This window comes from Solenopsis invicta, chromosome 14 (genome assembly GCF_016802725.1).
Source record: "Solenopsis invicta isolate M01_SB chromosome 14, UNIL_Sinv_3.0, whole genome shotgun sequence".
NCBI lineage: Eukaryota > Metazoa > Arthropoda > Insecta > Hymenoptera > Formicidae > Solenopsis > Solenopsis invicta.
This window is the reverse complement of record NC_052677.1, coordinates 16,442,708-16,460,923: the sequence shown is the minus strand read 5'-3', so window position 1 is coordinate 16,460,923 and position 18,216 is coordinate 16,442,708. Positions and strand designations below refer to the sequence as shown.

Sequence of the window (18,216 nt, the reverse complement as noted above, 5' to 3'; positions counted from 1 at the left end):
TCTGATAAGGCATTGTCGTCAAATTGTGATAATTCTTCGAAAGAACAGCACGACGTGCTAATTTCGGATCACGTGATGCCATCGGATGGGAAAGGTAAACGGAGTATCGACCGAAAGGTTCCGTCAAACTTCATCTCCGAGATTGAAGAAATAGAAGAAGACCTGACTAGTTGCCTCTGTTGGAGACTATGCCACACAATCGCGCCGTTCAAATATCGTTCGCCAGTAAAGGCGGGAGGTCCGGTCTCGAAAGTGAAGAAATCCGATTCCCTGCTGCAGAAAAGAAAGAAATAGTTGTGACATCGCAGAAGTATTCAGTAATATCGGCAACTGATACTTTCTCTCGACCGGTGAACGGGGGAAACGAATTGCAGTTCAATACTTTCGTGAAAGACGCCGTATGGTAACGACACCGGTTCTTCATTGTCGACCGAGAGAAAGTATCCACTATCGATACTTGGAATTGTTCTTTATTCCTTTGACGCTACATAAAAAAGATCGCTGCATTTTTCGCGCAGCAGCATTTCAACGTTTTATCATTACTTTTTATGTACATATAGAATTAATTGATATTAGAACATAACAATTACATTTATCAACAACTTTGTGTAATTAGCGTCTTGTATACAATTTCCGAGCGTAGCTCGGCTAATAATTCACGTACGTGATTGGTAGGGGAAAAAATTGGAGCAGTCCACACGATCGAAATTATCCTAAATACAGCGCTCAGGAAATAAAAGTATTGAGAATACTTAGGATGATCACGAGGATTGATAACCGGAGATGTGGCTTCGGTGGCACGTAATCGAAGCCCATCGTCGATTCATGTTCTTTATTTATTCGCCGTTCGTACATATTTCACTTGTTCTCAATAATAATTGTTATGTGTGGCTGCGTGTACGTGTACATGTATGTTGTGTTGTTACACGGTTACTTCCGTCATGTTTATACACGAGTAAGAGTCTTTGCCGTAGATGCGCAATTATCGCAGTTTATCGCCTTAATAAAACGTTTCTTCGCTACGCATTAACTTATTATCATTATTATCGTTATCATTATAGAAAAAATAAGTCTTTAAATAATCACATAAGAGTCGTCGAGAGCCTTTCGTGAAAGGGACCAGGAAGAGGAGCGAGAGGACGATGGTGGAGAGGGCGAGATCGGGGGATACGTGGTATGCGTACATTCATGCATGTGTACGTGTACGTATATGTGTACAAAGTGTATAACATATGTCGTATGTGTGTGTATATATATATGTGTGTCTGTGTGCGCGTAAAAGTATATACATGGACGCATGCACGACGAAGGGACGGAGGAGGAGACACGGGTTGCGGGGATGGGAGAGGAGGAAAGGATAAGGCTGTCGCTTGAGAAGTAACGCTGTTGGCCCTATACGGTACTTGCTTTCCGGGCTCCGTCGGGACGACGTGAGCCGCGTGCGCTAAGCCTAGAAAAAGATCTATCTACCGAGAAGACCAGTCGTTTTCGCGTTTTTTTTCTTTTTTTCCCTTTAACCCTTCTCCTTTTTTTTTATTTTTTTTTTTTTAGGACTACACACGAGGAACGCGACGATTACACGTTATTCCGCTATCGGGGAGGGTTTTAATCGATTTGATCATGAAGGGGTTAAGGAGGAGGGCGGGGAGGGACAAGGTGAGGGAGAGGAGGGCGGTCGACGGCCGCCGCGTAAGAGCGTAAAGAAAATCGACGCTAAAGGCAATGCGTTTCCGCGATCCACCTCGAGCGCACTCATCTGTCTCCCTTTCTCCCTATCTACCTAGCTTCCTTTCTCACTCTTCTCGTCGTCACCGAGAAAGGAAGAGAAGCTTCGTCCGCCGGCACATGCCTCGCATACAATCGCGCACCTCCACGCGACCGCATGCGTGCTACGTACATTGGCACGATACGCATGCGTGCTCGACGTCAATCATACATCGCAATGTTCTCCTCTCTTTCTCCATCTCTGTCCCTCTCTCTTTTTCACCTCTCTCTCTCTCTCTCTCGCGTCACCGCATCACCGCATCTCCGAATTAGCGATTCGCCCTGCAAATTCCAATCCTGCGTCTTAGAGCAATTAAGATCCGCGAATCGGGGCATATCCGGATAGAAATGACAATGGTATGTGTTCGTTCTAAAAGAACAAACTCTCTATATATAAATAAAGAAAAAAGTAAATACATTCCTAATTTAGAAATTCCATAAAATATGATATAAGAAAAAAAATAAACAAGAATCGAAAAAAGGATTAAAAACAAACATGATTTGATAGGATAGAATGTGTCGGTAGAATAGCTCAGCTATAAACATACCGTGAAATTTGCAGAAACAAAAAAAATTCTACATTAAAACGTAGAAAAAAAAATTAAAAACCATGATCTCGATCGACAAATGAAACAAAGCATTCCGAAGAGAGGAAAATTGTTTTATGCTTTTAGGAGACTATAGCGTCTCCAACGAAAGGACAAGACACGATGAGAAAGATCATGAGAATAATCTGTGACGAGATACGATACATGTATCAGCGCGTTCACACGCTGCACCGGTCGACCTTTCTTCGACGGATATCGAGCTAATTTAAGAGCAGCGTGATTTTAATCATCTGATAAAGCGCGAGGAGGGACGCGTTCGAGCGATTAACGTGGCGGCGGAATTATGTATGTGACCGGTTATCCCAATCGCGTCTCAAAGGTCGTCGTAGCGGCTTGTCGAGGCGCGATAGCGAACGCGGACTATTTACGCTTCTAATGAAATTGTACGATTTGGCAACAATGAGCAATCATGGATATAATCATAACATATAAGATAGATTCAGCATTAGCTATATATGTATATATGTATATATATTTTTTCTGTCCATAGCAGAACGGTGCGAGAAGCAAAACATGAAAGAGTCTGTTTTTTTCTCGCGCAGGTCGGATGCGTAACGGTTTGTTGACAACAAAGGACAGTAGAAGACAAATTCCCCACGTTTTTCCTCTCTCACCGTTCTACCAAACCTACTCGAAGTGCTAGAAAATATATAGCATGCGGGGTCTATCTTATGTGTATGGATATAATATATGCGATAAGCGGACGAATCTTCGTCTTCCGATCTCGAAGCGCTCGAGGCGCGACCGGCGGTCTCTTGCTTTTTCCACTTCGTTTGTCTGTTCATTTGCTCGCTTCGAGATTCGCAAGGAAACGTTCGCTCAGTTTTCTTTCGTTCGCTCCACGTCGTCCTGATCGTCGTCCTCATCATCATCATCTAGGCTCGTGCTGCCGGGACGGGGCTTGTTGTCGGGGAAACGACGTCACAAGGGGGGTGGAATGGAGAATTCCCTCCGCACGTAGAACAGAATGTAAGGCTTACATTTAGCGACAGCGTCGGTAGTCGCGGGCCGAACTGAGCTGTCGTTAAAATGGAACCACTGGCCGTCATGCACGGCGAAGGCAGTGTAATGTCCAGTACCGGCACTGCAACACATGATTACACAATGTTAATATAATTGGAAAAATTTGGAAAAATAATAAACAATCTTTAAGCTATTTTTATGAAATTATATTTAAATTTCAAGCGTATGTATTTAACAATTGGAACATTCACTGACTGTGAAGATTCGTAAAATAGCATGGTACGTAATCCAAGTGCACATATAGTTGCAAGAATTTTTTAATCGTTTCCTCAAAATTAAGAATCGGTTACAAGCATTACAGTGCAATTTAACGATTGTCAAATACATTTGTGAGAAACGGTGGAGTATTACAAAATGTAGATTATATATATATAGGAAACAATGCTATGTTATCTTATTGCGTATCGTCGATTGCGCCATAATTGTTACTATTACAAGAAAAATTTCAAAATGTCTTCATCGTCGGGTAACCAACCGGTTCAATTAAAAGTGTTGATTCGGAATAACTTACCCAGAACCATGGTGCACGATAACGGCAGCCAAGTCGTAAAGATGACTATTCTGAGCGCCCAATCTCGTCCCGGTGACGCCGCGCACGGTGAACGCGGACATGTCGAGAGACTCCATCGGGAAATCCACCTGCGTGTCCACCTTCGAGCGATAGGAATTGCACCACCTAAATCTTTTAATGTGAAGGCACAACACCTGCGGAAAGAGCGAGAACAACATATGAGCATCGATCACCGCGTTCTCTTTTCGGGTCACGCTTCGTTCGTGCAAACTATATCGATCGGAGCACGCATGTCCGCGAATAAACTAACGCTCAACGAAATTGGAGCGACGTCGAAAAAATCGATGCGCGTGAAAAATTTATTAAATTAGAGACTTTGACTTTTTTCTCAGGAAAAAAAAAACTGTAGGACTTTAGAATTCTTTTACATTGAAACTTATTTGATAAGGAAATTTGAAATCGAGCTTTTTATTCCAAGTGCCATCGAATGGATCTCGTCGAGGATTTCGTCTTTGAAAAATACTCACGTTAGGCAGCCTGTGTATCCAGAACCTCTTGGTAGACCTCTGCTTGCCCATGCAGTTGTCGCAGAAGTAGAGCTCGCTGTCCGCCAGCTCTTCGACCTTGAAGAATCTCGTTAGACTGTAAGTCAAACTGCACACCTCCTCCTGCTCCTTCGTCCTGCTCCTCTGCAGTCTGTCCGGTATGTCCAGCGAGAGGTCCTGGAAGGGCTCGTGCGTCTTCGAGTCCGTACGACAGTTCATACAGTGGACCTGCGCGAGGAAACGCGATCCATAATTCGTCCGCGCTTCTCCCAAGAAGAAAAACGAAGAAGAACATGACTTTGGCAAGCGACATCAGTCTCTCGAGAGAGCGCAGAAATTCCCTCCTGCCAAAGAGGCTGCGAGGACGTACGTTTCGCGCGCAATCGAGGTTCGCTGTCCGGAGGTCAGAGGCCGTTCAACTTACCACGCTAAGAAGAGTGCCTCCAAAGACGGCAGTGACGATACTCTGTTTGCCGCGTAATCCTAGAGGTTCGTGTCCCAGCCTGGGCAACAGCTGCAGCAGCTCGGTGTGCAGTCGGTCGAGCATGTAAGTGAGAAATTCGTGGGCGTCCTGCTGCTGGTAGCCCCGAAATCTCGGCACGACCTTCCAGATGGCTAGGAACAGGCACTCAGGCGATATCGCCTGGCCGTTGGAACCGCCCAAGCTTAGACCGAGCAACACCTTTCGCAGTTCCTCGGCGAGCAGAGCGTCACTCATGGACATCTCCTTCGCGCGACCCGGCGTTACGATGCGACCGCGATGCGTGGGCGGCCCCGTGGACTCGTCAAAAGCGATGCCCTCGAGACACGGCATTTGCGTGAGGTACTCGCAGAAGTGGCTGATGTTGTTGAAGGACTGAAGCACTACGTTCATGAAGCAGGTATTACCGAGGTTTCTCAGACCGACAACCTTTTTCTCTTTGGTACTCTTGGAGCTGCGACGCTTGGCCGGCCGATTGTCCGCGCTGCTGGCGTCCAGCGAGTGTAGCCTCTTTCGCGCCGTTCTCGGCCGTAAATTTCTCACGACCACCTCTGCCTTCCACAGGGCGTCCGGATCGTCGTTGTCGTGATCGTCGCCGCCGCCGTCGCGCGATCTCGAGGACGGCGGCGTCGTGGGCGGCGACGTGCTCCAGCTCTCATCGTTCTCCTTGTGCTCATCCTTGCGAAAGGTGACGCGCCGTATCTTCTCGATCTGCCCACTCGTCGTGTCGTTTACCACGTATTCGTCGCAAGTGTAACTGAAAGAAACGAAACACGAGGCATGCAGCTTTCCCAATAAAAAACAACATCCATTTATATATTTCAGTATTGCGATGCACAAAATAGTGTAAAATCATTTCTACGTTTTGATCCATCAATAAACTTATCGATTTATCCATAGATAGATATTTATAAATTTCGCGCGATAATGTCTCGCGCGTCCCGTCGGAAGTTCAGCTCTCCAAAATTATACCGGTTTTGATGGAGGAGAGACACGCGTAGACAGTGGCATGCGAAGACGGTGAAAGCAGAGGGATACGGAGGAGACTCACCAGAATACTGCCAAGCTCTCACAGTCTATGCACACGCAATGTTGAGTATTAGTCTCGTAGTGCTGCAACGCGTGTTCCGCCACGTAGCGTCCGCAGTGCACGGACCCGCAGTGTAGACAAAGCCAGGGACTCTTCTCAGTACCGCACACTGTGCACGATAATAATACGAAACGTGAATAACATAGTCACCAGACAAGTTCAATCGATATTGTATATTATCGATAATGAAACAGAGAATGGTTTGTTGCACGCGTGGAAACCAATCTGTATGGAAAGAACAATTTTATTGTATTATTTAAAAATTTAGCTGGATACAAATTAGAAAATGATTTTATGTTCAACTATCAAATTTTAGCAATCAGCTTAAACGATCAATATAATTATTTTCAGATCTGTATTTCAGCAAAATTGTCCTTTTCGTGATTCCGTTAAAAATAAAGTGTTTTACAGATGTGCATTAAATATAATTAAATTTGGACTGTGTATTGACGATACCTGTATTGTCATTGATTTGCTGCATCGAGCTAAATAAATTAAAATATTTTCTTCATGCATCTCAAGAGGCATTTTATATCCAAGTGTTACATTCTTTCGTAGAGGAAAATGGATGTGATGGAAATTGGTAGACTAAAATATATTTGCGCTATTTGGCGACATCCTTGATGAAGGATTATAGCGTGCAGAAATAGTGATGTATGCTGCGCTTCTACTATCAGCAGAATCATTTTAATCTCATATCGCAGAGTTAACGCTAAATGTGACCATTTTATTCTTATCACAATTATAATGAATTCAATCATCAATAATAAGTAGACATTGAATTCAATCTTTTTACATTGAAACAAGACTCGATGTGAGATGTGATTGAATTTAACGCTGAATACCTTTATAAAATTATCTGTTTTTAGAATTTTGACATAATGATAGAGAGTTCTTCGAAACCTCTTTTGTGTATATTAAAAAGGTTACTGGCACTCAAGAAAAAATAAGAATCCAAAGCTATAATAATATGATAATATTATGCAACAATTATTTTTTTATGAAGAAACTGGTTTTAATATTTTTAAAACCTTGCTTGTCTAAATAAAAATCTCAAGAAAATGTTAGCTTTCTGAAAAAAAAAAATCATGCACAAGGAGACTTGGAAAATTTTCATCCGCTCAAAGAAAAACTACTTTTAATATTTTCCAATTATTTCAAGTTGATGATTCAGAATGACTTTTCACGAAGCTATCCAGATTCAGGTATCTATAAAAAAAGTCTGTTATTCTCGACAATTTAAATTAAAATATTTTACCCGAGTAATTTAAATGATCCAAATTTTTCACCTTTGTTTCTTTCTCTCTCGCCTTGAATATTAATCATAATAAAAACTCTTTGAAACTATAAAACTTTATATGATTTTTCCAAAAAGAGCCTAAATCTATCAAATTTCTAATAACACAGAATGTTGAATTTACAGAGATGCTAAATATGGCGCTATGTAGTGATGTATAAGTTTTAACTATGATAAGTTGTCAGGTATATTTTATTATTTAATAAATATTACACACACAAACACACACACATACACACAACAATCTAACATGATCAACCATCCAGTCGCAGGTGTAATATATCTGGTGGTTACGAAATTGTGCAAGTCGGCATCGCCGTGTCGTTTCGACTCATCTCAGCTTACGTAATTCTCGAGACCACGTAAAAGTGGGGTGCGGTGGCGAGCCACGGGTTCGACACACCCCCTTCGCAGCCGATCGATCGCAAAGTGTCTCAGAATTTCATCGGGCTTGGGATTCCCGGTGATTCGTGCTTTTCTTTCGTTAATCGGAATCTTATCCAGAAAATGATTTTTCGTCGACGTGAAGAGAAGAGAAAATCGATGATCGAAATCGAATTCCTCTTCGAATCTTGAGAAGGAATCATAGAATTTTAATAATTATGCAAACGAGACTCAACGTAATAAAGATATTTTCAACGATTGCTGTAACTTTCGAATATTCCACATTAGAAATAATAAAAGCAATTATATCTTTTTACATCGTGAATAAGGAGTGTATAAGAGGATTATAATTCCCGTGTGAACTGCAAGAGACAAGCGGTTGCAAAATTATAAAATGACGAACGTACAGAAGCTGGAATTCACTGATTCAGGATATCAGAAGGCGGTAAATCCGTCAGCGTTTTACACATGCGAAGCACACGAGACGGATTCCAATTCGCGCATTCGAAATCTGGCGTAATCTCTCTTTGAATTTTTCGTAAGGCGTTATCGTAATATTTGCGAACAACGTTGTGATCTTATACACAATGAGGTGTAAAAAAAGGAATCCCCTAGAACAGATGGAATTTAAAAAGCGTGACCGCATAAAAAATGAAAGGCCAAAAATCCGTAACACCGGAAACCCAAACTTGCCGAAGGTTACTCTGCAGAGTCACGTTCGTTTTCGGTGCCAATGTAGGAAGCCTTAGAACATACACAGGAGTGTTCTATTGGCACGTTTTAATCAGCAACTCGTTGCTATGAGAATCTCGTACCAAAGAACAAGAGGGAGTAAAACCGAGCAGGTTCAGAGTTTGCGATAAAAATCTTACTTGGAACGATAAGTTTTTCTTAAAGATTATTGAGGAGTAAAATATCTTTTTGTAACTCTTTATTAATTGTGAATATATCTTGAACGATCATTTTTCTATTAGCCTAAAAATCATTTCGTTATTAGAAAAAAAATATCATTATCAAATTGGATATACATAAGTATAGTTATTTCAAATAAATTATTTTGTAATAGAATTCTCAAAGGCAAATAAAAAGTTTCTTCGGCAGATAATATCTTACAAGTTGTTTAATTGCAAATGTAAATTATATGTAGAGTGACTAGCGTAACGTATAAATTGCTATTAAATCAACGATTTTATCGTTCATATTATGTTACGTAATGTAATAATCTTAGATTAACTTTCTCCATATAAATGTATTATATTATACTTGCGAACTTTATAATTGGTATGTAGTAAGAATGCGTAGTATGATCTAAATAAAACTAGTTTCATTGATTAAAATTAGCAAAACGAGGATACGAGTTAACTTTATATCGTCCAATGGAAATTATAACTCCAACAGTGCTTATTAGTGTACGAGTAAAGAATGTTGTTTAGCACATCATTACTGCTGATGTCTGCCAGAAAGTAAATCGCTGTCATTAGAACGACGTGGATGGTGCGGGATACGGTTGTGCAGCTGCGAATGTTCAATGTGTTATCATAGATAACGAACAACGTAACGAGGAACGTTATCGGTCGAAAAATGCATAAATTTTTACGGCAACACACACGATATCGTTCGTACAGCACATTCGTTCATTCATTCAATGTCCGCTTGTTCAATAAAGCGATCTGGTAAATCCTCGCGCACGCGGATGTTCCTCGATGTAGATTAGATTAACTATTATTGCGAGCGATATAACGATGACGAACAAGCGGGAAGTGATTAAATAGCAAAATCTTACTCATTACTTATGTAAGTGTGAATGGATCTTGTTCTTTTATTATTTTAAGTCAAGAGTCCAATACAAGGCTGCTTAAAGTCGTACGTTAAAAGACAGCACCGAGTAGGACAATAAACTCATTTGAAGTACATTTTGTTTAAAAAAAAGGAATCGATACCAAATACGGTGGAAAACTTTTTGTTGAAGTAAAGTTCAGAGTTCTGAAAAAATTACATAAAAAACGTTTTGTATATTTATAATAATGATATTGCATAACTAGACGACACGTTTGAAAACAACAAATTAATGTAATACATATAGCATATAATTTTTGTATTTATGTAAATGATTCAGTAATCTCTTTTATTTCAAATAATATAACTTTCAAAAATTCGCTTCTCGAGAATCACTAAATTATCCGTAGGAGTGGAGGAGGTGGAGAGGAATATGGAAATGCACGGGTAACACGCGAAGCTTATGCTCACGTCATAAACACATAACTCATGATTTTTCGATCACAAATCATTGACGAGCCTCGAGAGAAACAGCGACACGGTCGATGATCAAGCTCCGAGAAGTATTTTTGGGAATTGCGTCAGCGAGCGTGGAGATGCACACGGACGTCAGCGACACGAACCAAAAATCGAAGAAAGTTCCGATCGCGATGGAATCGCGGCGATGAGGGCTGCATCGATTGTCGCGGCATACCGTCGAAGAAGGAAGTACCTACTCGAAGGTACGAGTGCTAGATAGCTCTTCTTCTTTCTTTATCTCACTCTCCAATTCTGAAAACGCTCGATTCCGCCACGCCTACGTCGACGACGACGACGACGACGTCGTCGTCGTTGTCACCCGAAAGTCGACGAGCGGGAGAACGAGACATTGCAAAACGGATGAGAGTGACGAAGAGAAATTGGTCGATGGGAGCGTGACATTTGTTCGGTCTAGTACAGATACGTTCGCTCATTCGGGAATAACTGCAATCGCAGCTTCCGAAAATGTCCGAATCTTCTGGGTGTATCGATTTCAGTTCAATCCGGTATAATTATAATCTCGACGCTCTGCATACACGATTCGGCATTTTTTTGTCCTAATTTCCTTCCTTTAAAAGACTAAGGTCACTGTAATTCGTTGTAACATATGTAACTTTTTCTTTTAATAAATCATACACATACTTTCTAGAGATGTGAAAGTATACACTGAAAAAAAAGAGTTTGGTAATAGCTTTATCAACCTGCAGGAGTTACTGAAAAATATTTTTATATCTGTAAAATTAATGACAGTTAAGAAGTGTCGTATGACTCAACGTGTGACGTAAAACAACGCGTGTACAAAGTGTTAAGTAAAACAATTGCTCCATGTCGTATCAGATTAGATAATGCATTTATTTGAAAAAAAATATCGCGATTCAATTAAGTATTACGAAGATATATCATTTTTATTTACTGGTCTCACAAAACATTGTACAGAGTGGACTTTAACAGTGGACTTTGCTTTGCATATTTATAAAATGTGTCATCACATTTCCGTGTCATCTCGAAGGACCATCGAAATTTTTTGCATTTTTAGTCCATGTACATCATCCGGGTAACCTGATAGACTTATCGATACTTCGCTAATGTCCGCAACGAGAAAGACAAGCGCTGTCTGCGCCGAAAGGGTACTCGATATCCGCGGAGCAAAGCATCTACGTCAGGAGAAACGATATCGAAGTATAATACAAGCGTCTTCGTTCTCGCAGCGAGCTCCGATCGCGCGATTATCGATTTTGCAATGTTGTGCAGTTGAAGGTAGGCAGCCTGCACCGGTAACCAGCACCAGCATCAGCACCAGCAGCCGCAGCAGCAGCAGCAGCACGGGAAAAGCGACGGCGGAGGAGGGGCGGCGGCGCGGACGAGGGTCCTTTTATAGTGCGTAAGGGGCGATACTTCTTTTTTCTCTTTTTCTCCCTCTCTCCTCCAGCTCGTGCTCTCAGCCGGCGCGGAAAACACGCGGCGACCACCACCGTGCGGCGCGATTCCCAGAGGCATTTAAATCGATCCACCGGCGGATACGTCGCGATTCGCTGAGCGTGAACCGCTCTCTCGCCCGGTTTCTCGCGACGCTAATCGCGACGCCACGTCCTCGCGAGTGGAGAGATATAATATGACAGGAAAAAAATTTCCGAGAACGAGTCACTTGACGCTGTTGTTTCACGTATTTATTTGCGTAATCTTGATGGACTGACCGCGACAAATATTGGATAACTGGTACTATTGACGTAATGAAGCAGTCATGGAATTTAATTAGAAGCAAAGTCGGAAGCAATGCGCCTAGTATCATTGCTATAAATAGAAAAGACGGGAATCGTGAAGTCGAAAATTGATTAGAAACAGAAATGTAAAATGATAATTCTTTCAATAATTAGGAATAAAAATAAAAAATGATCATTTTCGTCAATTGAAAAATTGTAATTTTGATGACAATTAAAGTTTACATGTTAATTAAGCATATTATTTTAAAGTTGATGCTATCGGCCGAGGATGCTAATGTCAATATTTTTTTATATCTGCGTGTCGACGGCCATCCTTGACAGACGGCCGTGACGACCGAGCACCGAAAGCACCACGAATCTGGTGGCTATCGCCGATAGCACCGGTGTTGAGTAATCAAACGTCGCAAGGAGGAAAGTGCGTTCGTTCGTCTGTCGGAATACTGACTCATCGCCAGTGACGTATCTATTATCTTCTGTACGCGATGTATTATTCACGTATACGCTGTGCTTTGCGCCCGATTGTAAAATCTATCGCGTGTGCATCTCCAGTTTGCACCTATTTTGCCACACAGTCAAATATTTGAGTGTCCTTCAGTTATTTTCCGTAAATCCGTCCTTAAATTTACCAGCGGCAAACAATTGTTCTTTATTTCATTCAGCAAACATAACGACAAACAAGCGTCTTTTCATTCGTTTGGTCAATGGGAAAAAAAATTGCATCGGTGCGAATAAATGTCCAGAGTAAACTTGATAGGACAACATGGGTCTCGACGCATTTCTCTTTTTCCTATTAATTGATAACGTCATTTTTAGTAAGATAAAGCTCGATTCGTGAGTATCATCGGATTATAATTACACGATTCTGTGAAATCGACCCGTGCTCTTTTCACGAGTTCATCTCGAATAATAATAGCATCTCTCTTTCCCGCTCTCCAATTTGTCTGTCTTAGCGTTATGTGTTTCTCCTACTCTCTAATCCAGTTTCTTCTAATCATTCATTTTTTTCTCGCCACTTTTAAAGCGATTGTAGTCCGCGAGAGCGATAGATAATCGCAGAAAAACATTCGCGACTTACAGATAGGCAGCGCGACGCTTCTGCGAATACGGATAAAACGAGACTACCGCAGGAGTTATTGCGCATTTGTCGAGAGCTCGAAGTTCAGGTCGGGGCGGAAGCATCAAAAATTCCATGTAGCGACCGTACCTACATCACTGCGGTACATTCGTAACGTTGCTGTTGTTCTTTACGCATTATTTAATATTAAAGAGATCACACAAACTAGACTGAGAAATCGCGAGGTCAAGTTTTGAGACAGCCGACGGTAGAAATGGGCAATTTATGACGGCTTCTCCAGCACCACAACGAGCACCGCAAAGCTATTGTTCTATCTGCGCGTCTCCCTTCGTTGCCCACGCCCGAAATTAACGGCAGCCTGTTCCTCGTGCTGACTGTTACGCTTCCTACCGATACGCCCGCCCCACCATCCGCGCGTCGTCGCGGCGAGAAGAAAGACGAACCGCAACGCTCCAGCACGAACGGCTGGTTCGAAAATCGCAGTCGACTCTACCAACCAGTCGTTCAAGCCGCAAAAGTGTACGAAACTGGTAGCAGTTAGCGAACTTGTAGCGGCAGCTGCTCGCACCTATCTGCCGTTCTATTTCCGTTCAAAGAAAGGAACAGTAATCGGCACAGGGAGATCGATCATGACGGATGATGCTGCCAATTACTGTATCACCCGCCTTGTCACGCGATGATCGAGAATCTTCAGGCAGATCGCGTAAAGACCGACGAGTGAATCTAGTGGAGCAAAAAACAAGTTTCTCACTTGACTTTTCTCCGTTATCTCTCGCGTTGGACAAACAAACGATTGTCGCTTTCTGTATATTCGGCAGCATAAGCGCACGCTCGGAGGAGTCTGCATTCTCGCGCAATCGAACTTTGATTACTCGGAAGACTATGCAATCACCGTTGCTTCTCGAGCAAATAGTTCGTCGTTAGTAGTCATTCGTAACCGCAATTAATCAAATTTTCTTTTTCCGCCTAACCAAGACTTCCCAAGACGGGAAAGCAGCGGAAAAAGAGAGGGAGGGGAGGGGGGGGGGATGCGTTTCACGGCCGTTTGCGGATCACGATGTTGGCGAATCGTCGGCGGTGGCGCGGCGATTTACATAAAATATTGGCAGCATCACGGAGACACGAGATGCAAATCGCAAAACGGAATTGGCTTATCCGGGCGGAGTCACCGAGATTGCACTTTGCGACTCGAATTGCGCTGATCCATGGGGGTTTCGGGGCTGAAAGAAGGGGGTGGAGGGACGGACGGCGTGGACGTTGTACAAGGGGAGAAAAAACGCACACACATGTTTCGGATAAATATAGTCCCGAGGTCGCGTAAAGAGAAAGGAAGGAACCGTCGGCCACGCGAAGCACCAGGATTCGGGGAAGAACGGTCGTGGCCGTCGTCGGTGGATTTCACGGCCTCCGAGGACGGCGCGCTCACTCCTCTCGAGCGATCGTCGACGGTCTCGTCCCCTCCTACCCACTCCCCCTGCCTCTCGTCTATTACTCTGGTCCCCGTCGTTGTGTCGCGCGCATTGTCTCGTAAACGTCGCCACTTGAACACAACTCGCGCAGCGGTCAGCGATAATACTTATCCGCTGCTCCGAGTTCTGCAATCTGTGAACGACCGTTTGCGACGATACCAACGGGTTTAATGTGTTTTCGGCTCTTGGCTACGTTCCCTACCGCAACGTCCGTCGCGTCCCGACGCTAATGACGACTTAATGATCCTCCATTTTCTTCCGTGGCTAAAGCCGCGGAAGACTTTACGCGTAGGGAGAGGTTGATGGTGATGCCTCGCTTTTAACTTTGAGCTAATGTTTACGTGCAACGATCCTGCGTCTCTATAGCGTCCCCCCTTATAATGACCGTTGTCCGTGCATCTTTGCAATCGATAGCTCGGAGCTAGCACGACCAATGTCACTGTCTGACTCGGCGAACGAAGGTCCTATTATATTATCAAGAGAGGCAAGAGACAACAGCACGACGGACGCGGGGTACCCTTCCTTCTCTCCCATGCTCTCCGCAGAATCGACATCGATTGCGGCCCATCGAAATTTCCGCACGGACGATTCTATGATATTCTCATCTCTCTCTCTCTCTCTTTTTTTTTGCGCCGCACCTTCTCTCTCTCTCTCTCTCTCTCTCTCTTCCTTCTCGTGGGATTTTCACGAGTTGTCGTATTTCGCGTTGCGACGGCGGTAGCGGCGGTGGCGGACCGTTAGCCGGCGAGTTCTAATGACGATGGATCTTAGGGCCAGCTGATTAGTGCCGTCTGGTATTGATTTTCCGATGACGGCCGCGCGGCGCATACTGAGAACTCCCAGCAGGACGACGACGCACACGCGCACACCACCATCACCGCTGCCACCGCCGCCGTCGTCGTCGCCACCTCCACCAACATCACCACCACCACCACCACTACTACCATCAGCACCAGCACCATCACCAGCGTCACTAACCACGCCGCCGTCGCGCTCTCGCGCGCGTAACGAGTCATGGGACCACGAACATGCCGTGCGAGAGCGAGCGGGCACACAGAGAGCGATGCACACCTACAAACTCTCGTGTTACACCATTCGCTTGCTCGCGTCTCACGCGTGCATATCGTACAGAATGAGAGAGAGAGAGAGAGAGAGAGAGAAAGGAGAGAAAGAGGGAGAGGAGAGAGAAAGAGAGCGTGGGTATATACGTATACAGGCGCACATAGCCGAGCGACGAGTTCGATCCGCTATACTTTGCTCGTTGGTCGCTTCGTGCGTCAAACGGGGAGAACTCGAGACGACGGTCGACGACAAGTCGGCGGCGACCGTCGCCGCGAAAACGCACGGGGCGGCGTATATAGCGCGTCAGTGCTTTTCCCGAGGGAAATAGCGGCGTGCGATCCGCCTGATCGTCTCGTCTCGTCGCGTCTCGGCTACGACGGCTCAAGGCCGCGAGAGGAACGGCCGGGGCCTGGGTCATGAGAGAGACGGAACGCAGGCGAGGAGCAGCGTGGCACAACGAGAGCGTGCGGGAGAGACGGAGAGAGGGAGATGGAGAGAGAGTTGCCGCGAGAGCTCGTGTCGCTTGTATGTGTATGCGTGGATGTGTGTGTATGTGTGTGTATGTATGTATGCGCGCGTGTCCGATCGTCGTGCGGATTCGCGAGAGGAAGAGGAGAGTAAAACGGAGCGAGGGACAGGGTCGAGCCGAAGAAAGAAAGGGGGAAGGAGAAGCAATAGCGAGGAGACCTGGGTTCCCTATCCATCCATCCATCCATCCATCCATTCGTCTCTACCATTCTAACGCTTTCTTTCTCTCTCTCTCTCTCTCTCTGCGTCTCGCTCGAGCTGGCTTGGAATCGGTAGAGAAGGCACTTCTCGGGGGGCTTTGTACGAGTCCCTACCTGCGCAGACGAACGGCAGATCCTTCACAGCACAGCCCGATCCATCTACGTTGTCATCGCCAAATCGCACGCTCTGAGCGAGGTGCGGACACTCCATGTTTTCTCCAGGCACGCTTTTCCACGAGGCCCTCGTGGCCACCTCGCCGTGATCGTTCTCGTCGTCGTCGTCGTCGTCGTGGTTGTGGTTGTAGTCGTGGTTGTCGTGATCGTCGTCGTCGCCGTCGTCGTACGAGCGTTCACGAGACAGTCCGTCTTTCTCTTTTTCCACAATGGGGCGGTGGACGAGGATCGGCTAGGGGGAAGGGCAGGGACGAGAGGGGGCAACGGGCGAGGAGGGAGGTGGGGTAGGTCTCGGTAAAGGGCGAGAGGGTACGCCGGTGGGATAGAGTTCGGGTAGGGAACGTGGTATACGAGGCGGGGTACACGCTGCGGTGCCCCGTGATATCCGTCACATAGCGCGGTGGTAGCGAGGACACTGTTACGTCGCCTTTAATGAAGGAACGAAAAAAAAAAGGAATTTACGAGCGGAAACGCGTGTGGCGACGACCGTCGCTCCCGTTGCGCAGCGTACGACTTACTGAAAGGCGGCGGGCGGCGCGCAACGCGAGAGCGAGGGACGGGCGAACGAGCGAGCGAGCGAAAGAACGAACGAGTGAGCAAACGAGTGCGAGGAGAACGGCGGTGCGGCCGACTGGCCCCGACTGCCGACCGAGCGCGACCGAGCTGCGTGGAGCTGCTCGGTTCTGCCGGTGGTCGGCCCACCACCTCCAGAGTCACAGACCACTAATAGTCGACTGACTCTCTCGCCAGCCGTGTGGGCTCTCCTCCTGTCCCCCGAGCAGCAGGCAGACCCGTGCGAAGAGCGCGCCCCGACCCGACCTGTTCCTTCGCCCGTTCTATAATAACGCTCTCTCTTTCCCACGCCCGGACCGTCGCGCCCTTTCTTCCGCTGTCTCTCTCTTTTTCTCCTCGCTCCAACGAGGTTGCGCTAGGTCTCCTAGCCTTGGATCGCGCTAGGACTAGGGTCGCGCGCAGCCTCGCGGCCCGACCGACCAGGGCCGGCCGAACGCTTTCCGTCGCTGAATTTGTACACCGCGGCCCCAGCTGATTCGAATCGATCCTGTAAAATCGCACAACGAGATGAGTAGTTTACGCGATTCACCGCGTTGCCTTCCGATCGTGCGAATCACGTCGGATGCACTCTCTCCACTAAACGGGACGCACGACAAACCGGAAAGAAGCGGCAAAGTCTTGCGCGATACCGGACCGTTTCGCGATCTAAACGCCGCAGATGCACCGTCTCCCTTTCCCTTCCCAGAACGTATTGTTAGAGAACCAGATCATCGAGAGAGGAAAGACGAGAGAATCCCCCGCGTCACGACGAGACCCCGCTTGGGTGCCGAGAAACGTTCGAGCTGCACCTGGCTTGGACGATGCAACGCACCAGGGATGTAGTCGTAGCCCTCCTATCCCTCTCCTCGGTGCGGTCTCACGCACGACGTCGTGCGAGGTATCGCGAGCCAGTAGAACCAGTTGTTTAAAACGGCGACGATACCGGCGGCACGGGGCGGTTAAACGTGATCGATCCCCCCGTCGCAGAATCGCGATCGGCGTGGCTACGCGAGCGCAATGAAAAGCGACACTCTGCTCGGCTGAATCGACGCGAGGAGATGATCCTGACATTGGCGCACATGTGCCGCAATGAGATTACCCGTATGTCTGTGTGTGCGCGCGCGGAGATCAGCGGCTTGTAGGATCACGAGGGGGACCTGCCCCGAGTGACGATTATGTCTCACATAGCGACCACAACAGACGACGAGAACGGACGTCTTCGTCCGAAACGTACGTGGACTCGCGGTGTGAAACGGACGATCATAGCACGCGTTTCCAAGTGTGATTAAAATGGCGGAGAACTGAGCGCACGCGCGCCGCTGTCTCGGCTCCTCTTTTTTTCCTCTCGATGCACTTGTAAATCGTATCGTTTTATACCTTTTTGAATATTTGGTATATCATCGAGGTCATTGGATCAAAAGAAACAATTTTCCATTG

The 18,216-nt window shown here is 45.8% G+C and overlaps 2 protein-coding genes across 3 annotated transcripts; both read right to left on the bottom strand.

The window, feature by feature from the left end:
- Positions 1–817: 817 nt before the first annotated feature.
- On the bottom strand, positions 818–17,031 carry LOC105207620 (ubiquitin carboxyl-terminal hydrolase 3). 2 transcript variants are annotated; one of them, XM_011177178.3, is made up of 6 exons: positions 16,168–17,031; positions 5,984–6,131; positions 4,876–5,689; positions 4,434–4,679; positions 3,907–4,100; positions 818–3,456 (listed from the first exon to the last, which is right to left on the bottom strand). In XM_011177178.3, exons 1-6 carry the CDS (start codon positions 16,262–16,264, stop codon positions 3,294–3,296), a joined length of 1,662 nt encoding a protein of 553 aa, XP_011175480.1. In that variant the 5' UTR covers positions 16,265–17,031; the 3' UTR covers positions 818–3,293. The 2 variants fall into 2 exon arrangements, with proteins under 2 accessions (XP_011175480.1, XP_039313443.1); XM_039457509.1 differs by lacking the exon at positions 16,168–17,031 and adding an exon at positions 6,479–8,714.
- Positions 16,329–18,214, bottom strand: LOC120359557. Its single transcript, XM_039457510.1, has 2 exons — positions 17,612–18,214; positions 16,329–17,287 (listed from the first exon to the last, which is right to left on the bottom strand). Exons 1-2 carry the CDS (start codon positions 17,848–17,850, stop codon positions 16,951–16,953), a joined length of 576 nt encoding a protein of 191 aa, XP_039313444.1. The 5' UTR covers positions 17,851–18,214; the 3' UTR covers positions 16,329–16,950.
- Between the last annotated feature and the right edge of the window lie 2 nt (positions 18,215–18,216).

Excerpts from the sequence above, each read along its gene's own strand:
- LOC105207620 (XM_011177178.3), bottom strand. The coding sequence starts at position 16,264 with ATGGAGTGTCCGCACCTCGCTCAGAGCGTGCGATTTGGCGATGACAAC. Across the intron at positions 4,680-4,875 it reads GAGGCACTCTTCTTAGCGTG|GTCCACTGTATGAACTGTCG; the intron begins GTAAGTTGAACG and ends TTCCTCGCGCAG. Across the intron at positions 3,457-3,906 it reads ATCGTGCACCATGGTTCTGG|TGCCGGTACTGGACATTACA; the intron begins GTAAGTTATTCC and ends CATGTGTTGCAG.
- LOC120359557 (XM_039457510.1), bottom strand. The coding sequence starts at position 17,850 with ATGTCAGGATCATCTCCTCGCGTCGATTCAGCCGAGCAGAGTGTCGCT. Across the intron at positions 17,288-17,611 it reads GGGCTACGACTACATCCCTG|GATCGATTCGAATCAGCTGG; the intron begins GTGCGTTGCATC and ends GCGATTTTACAG.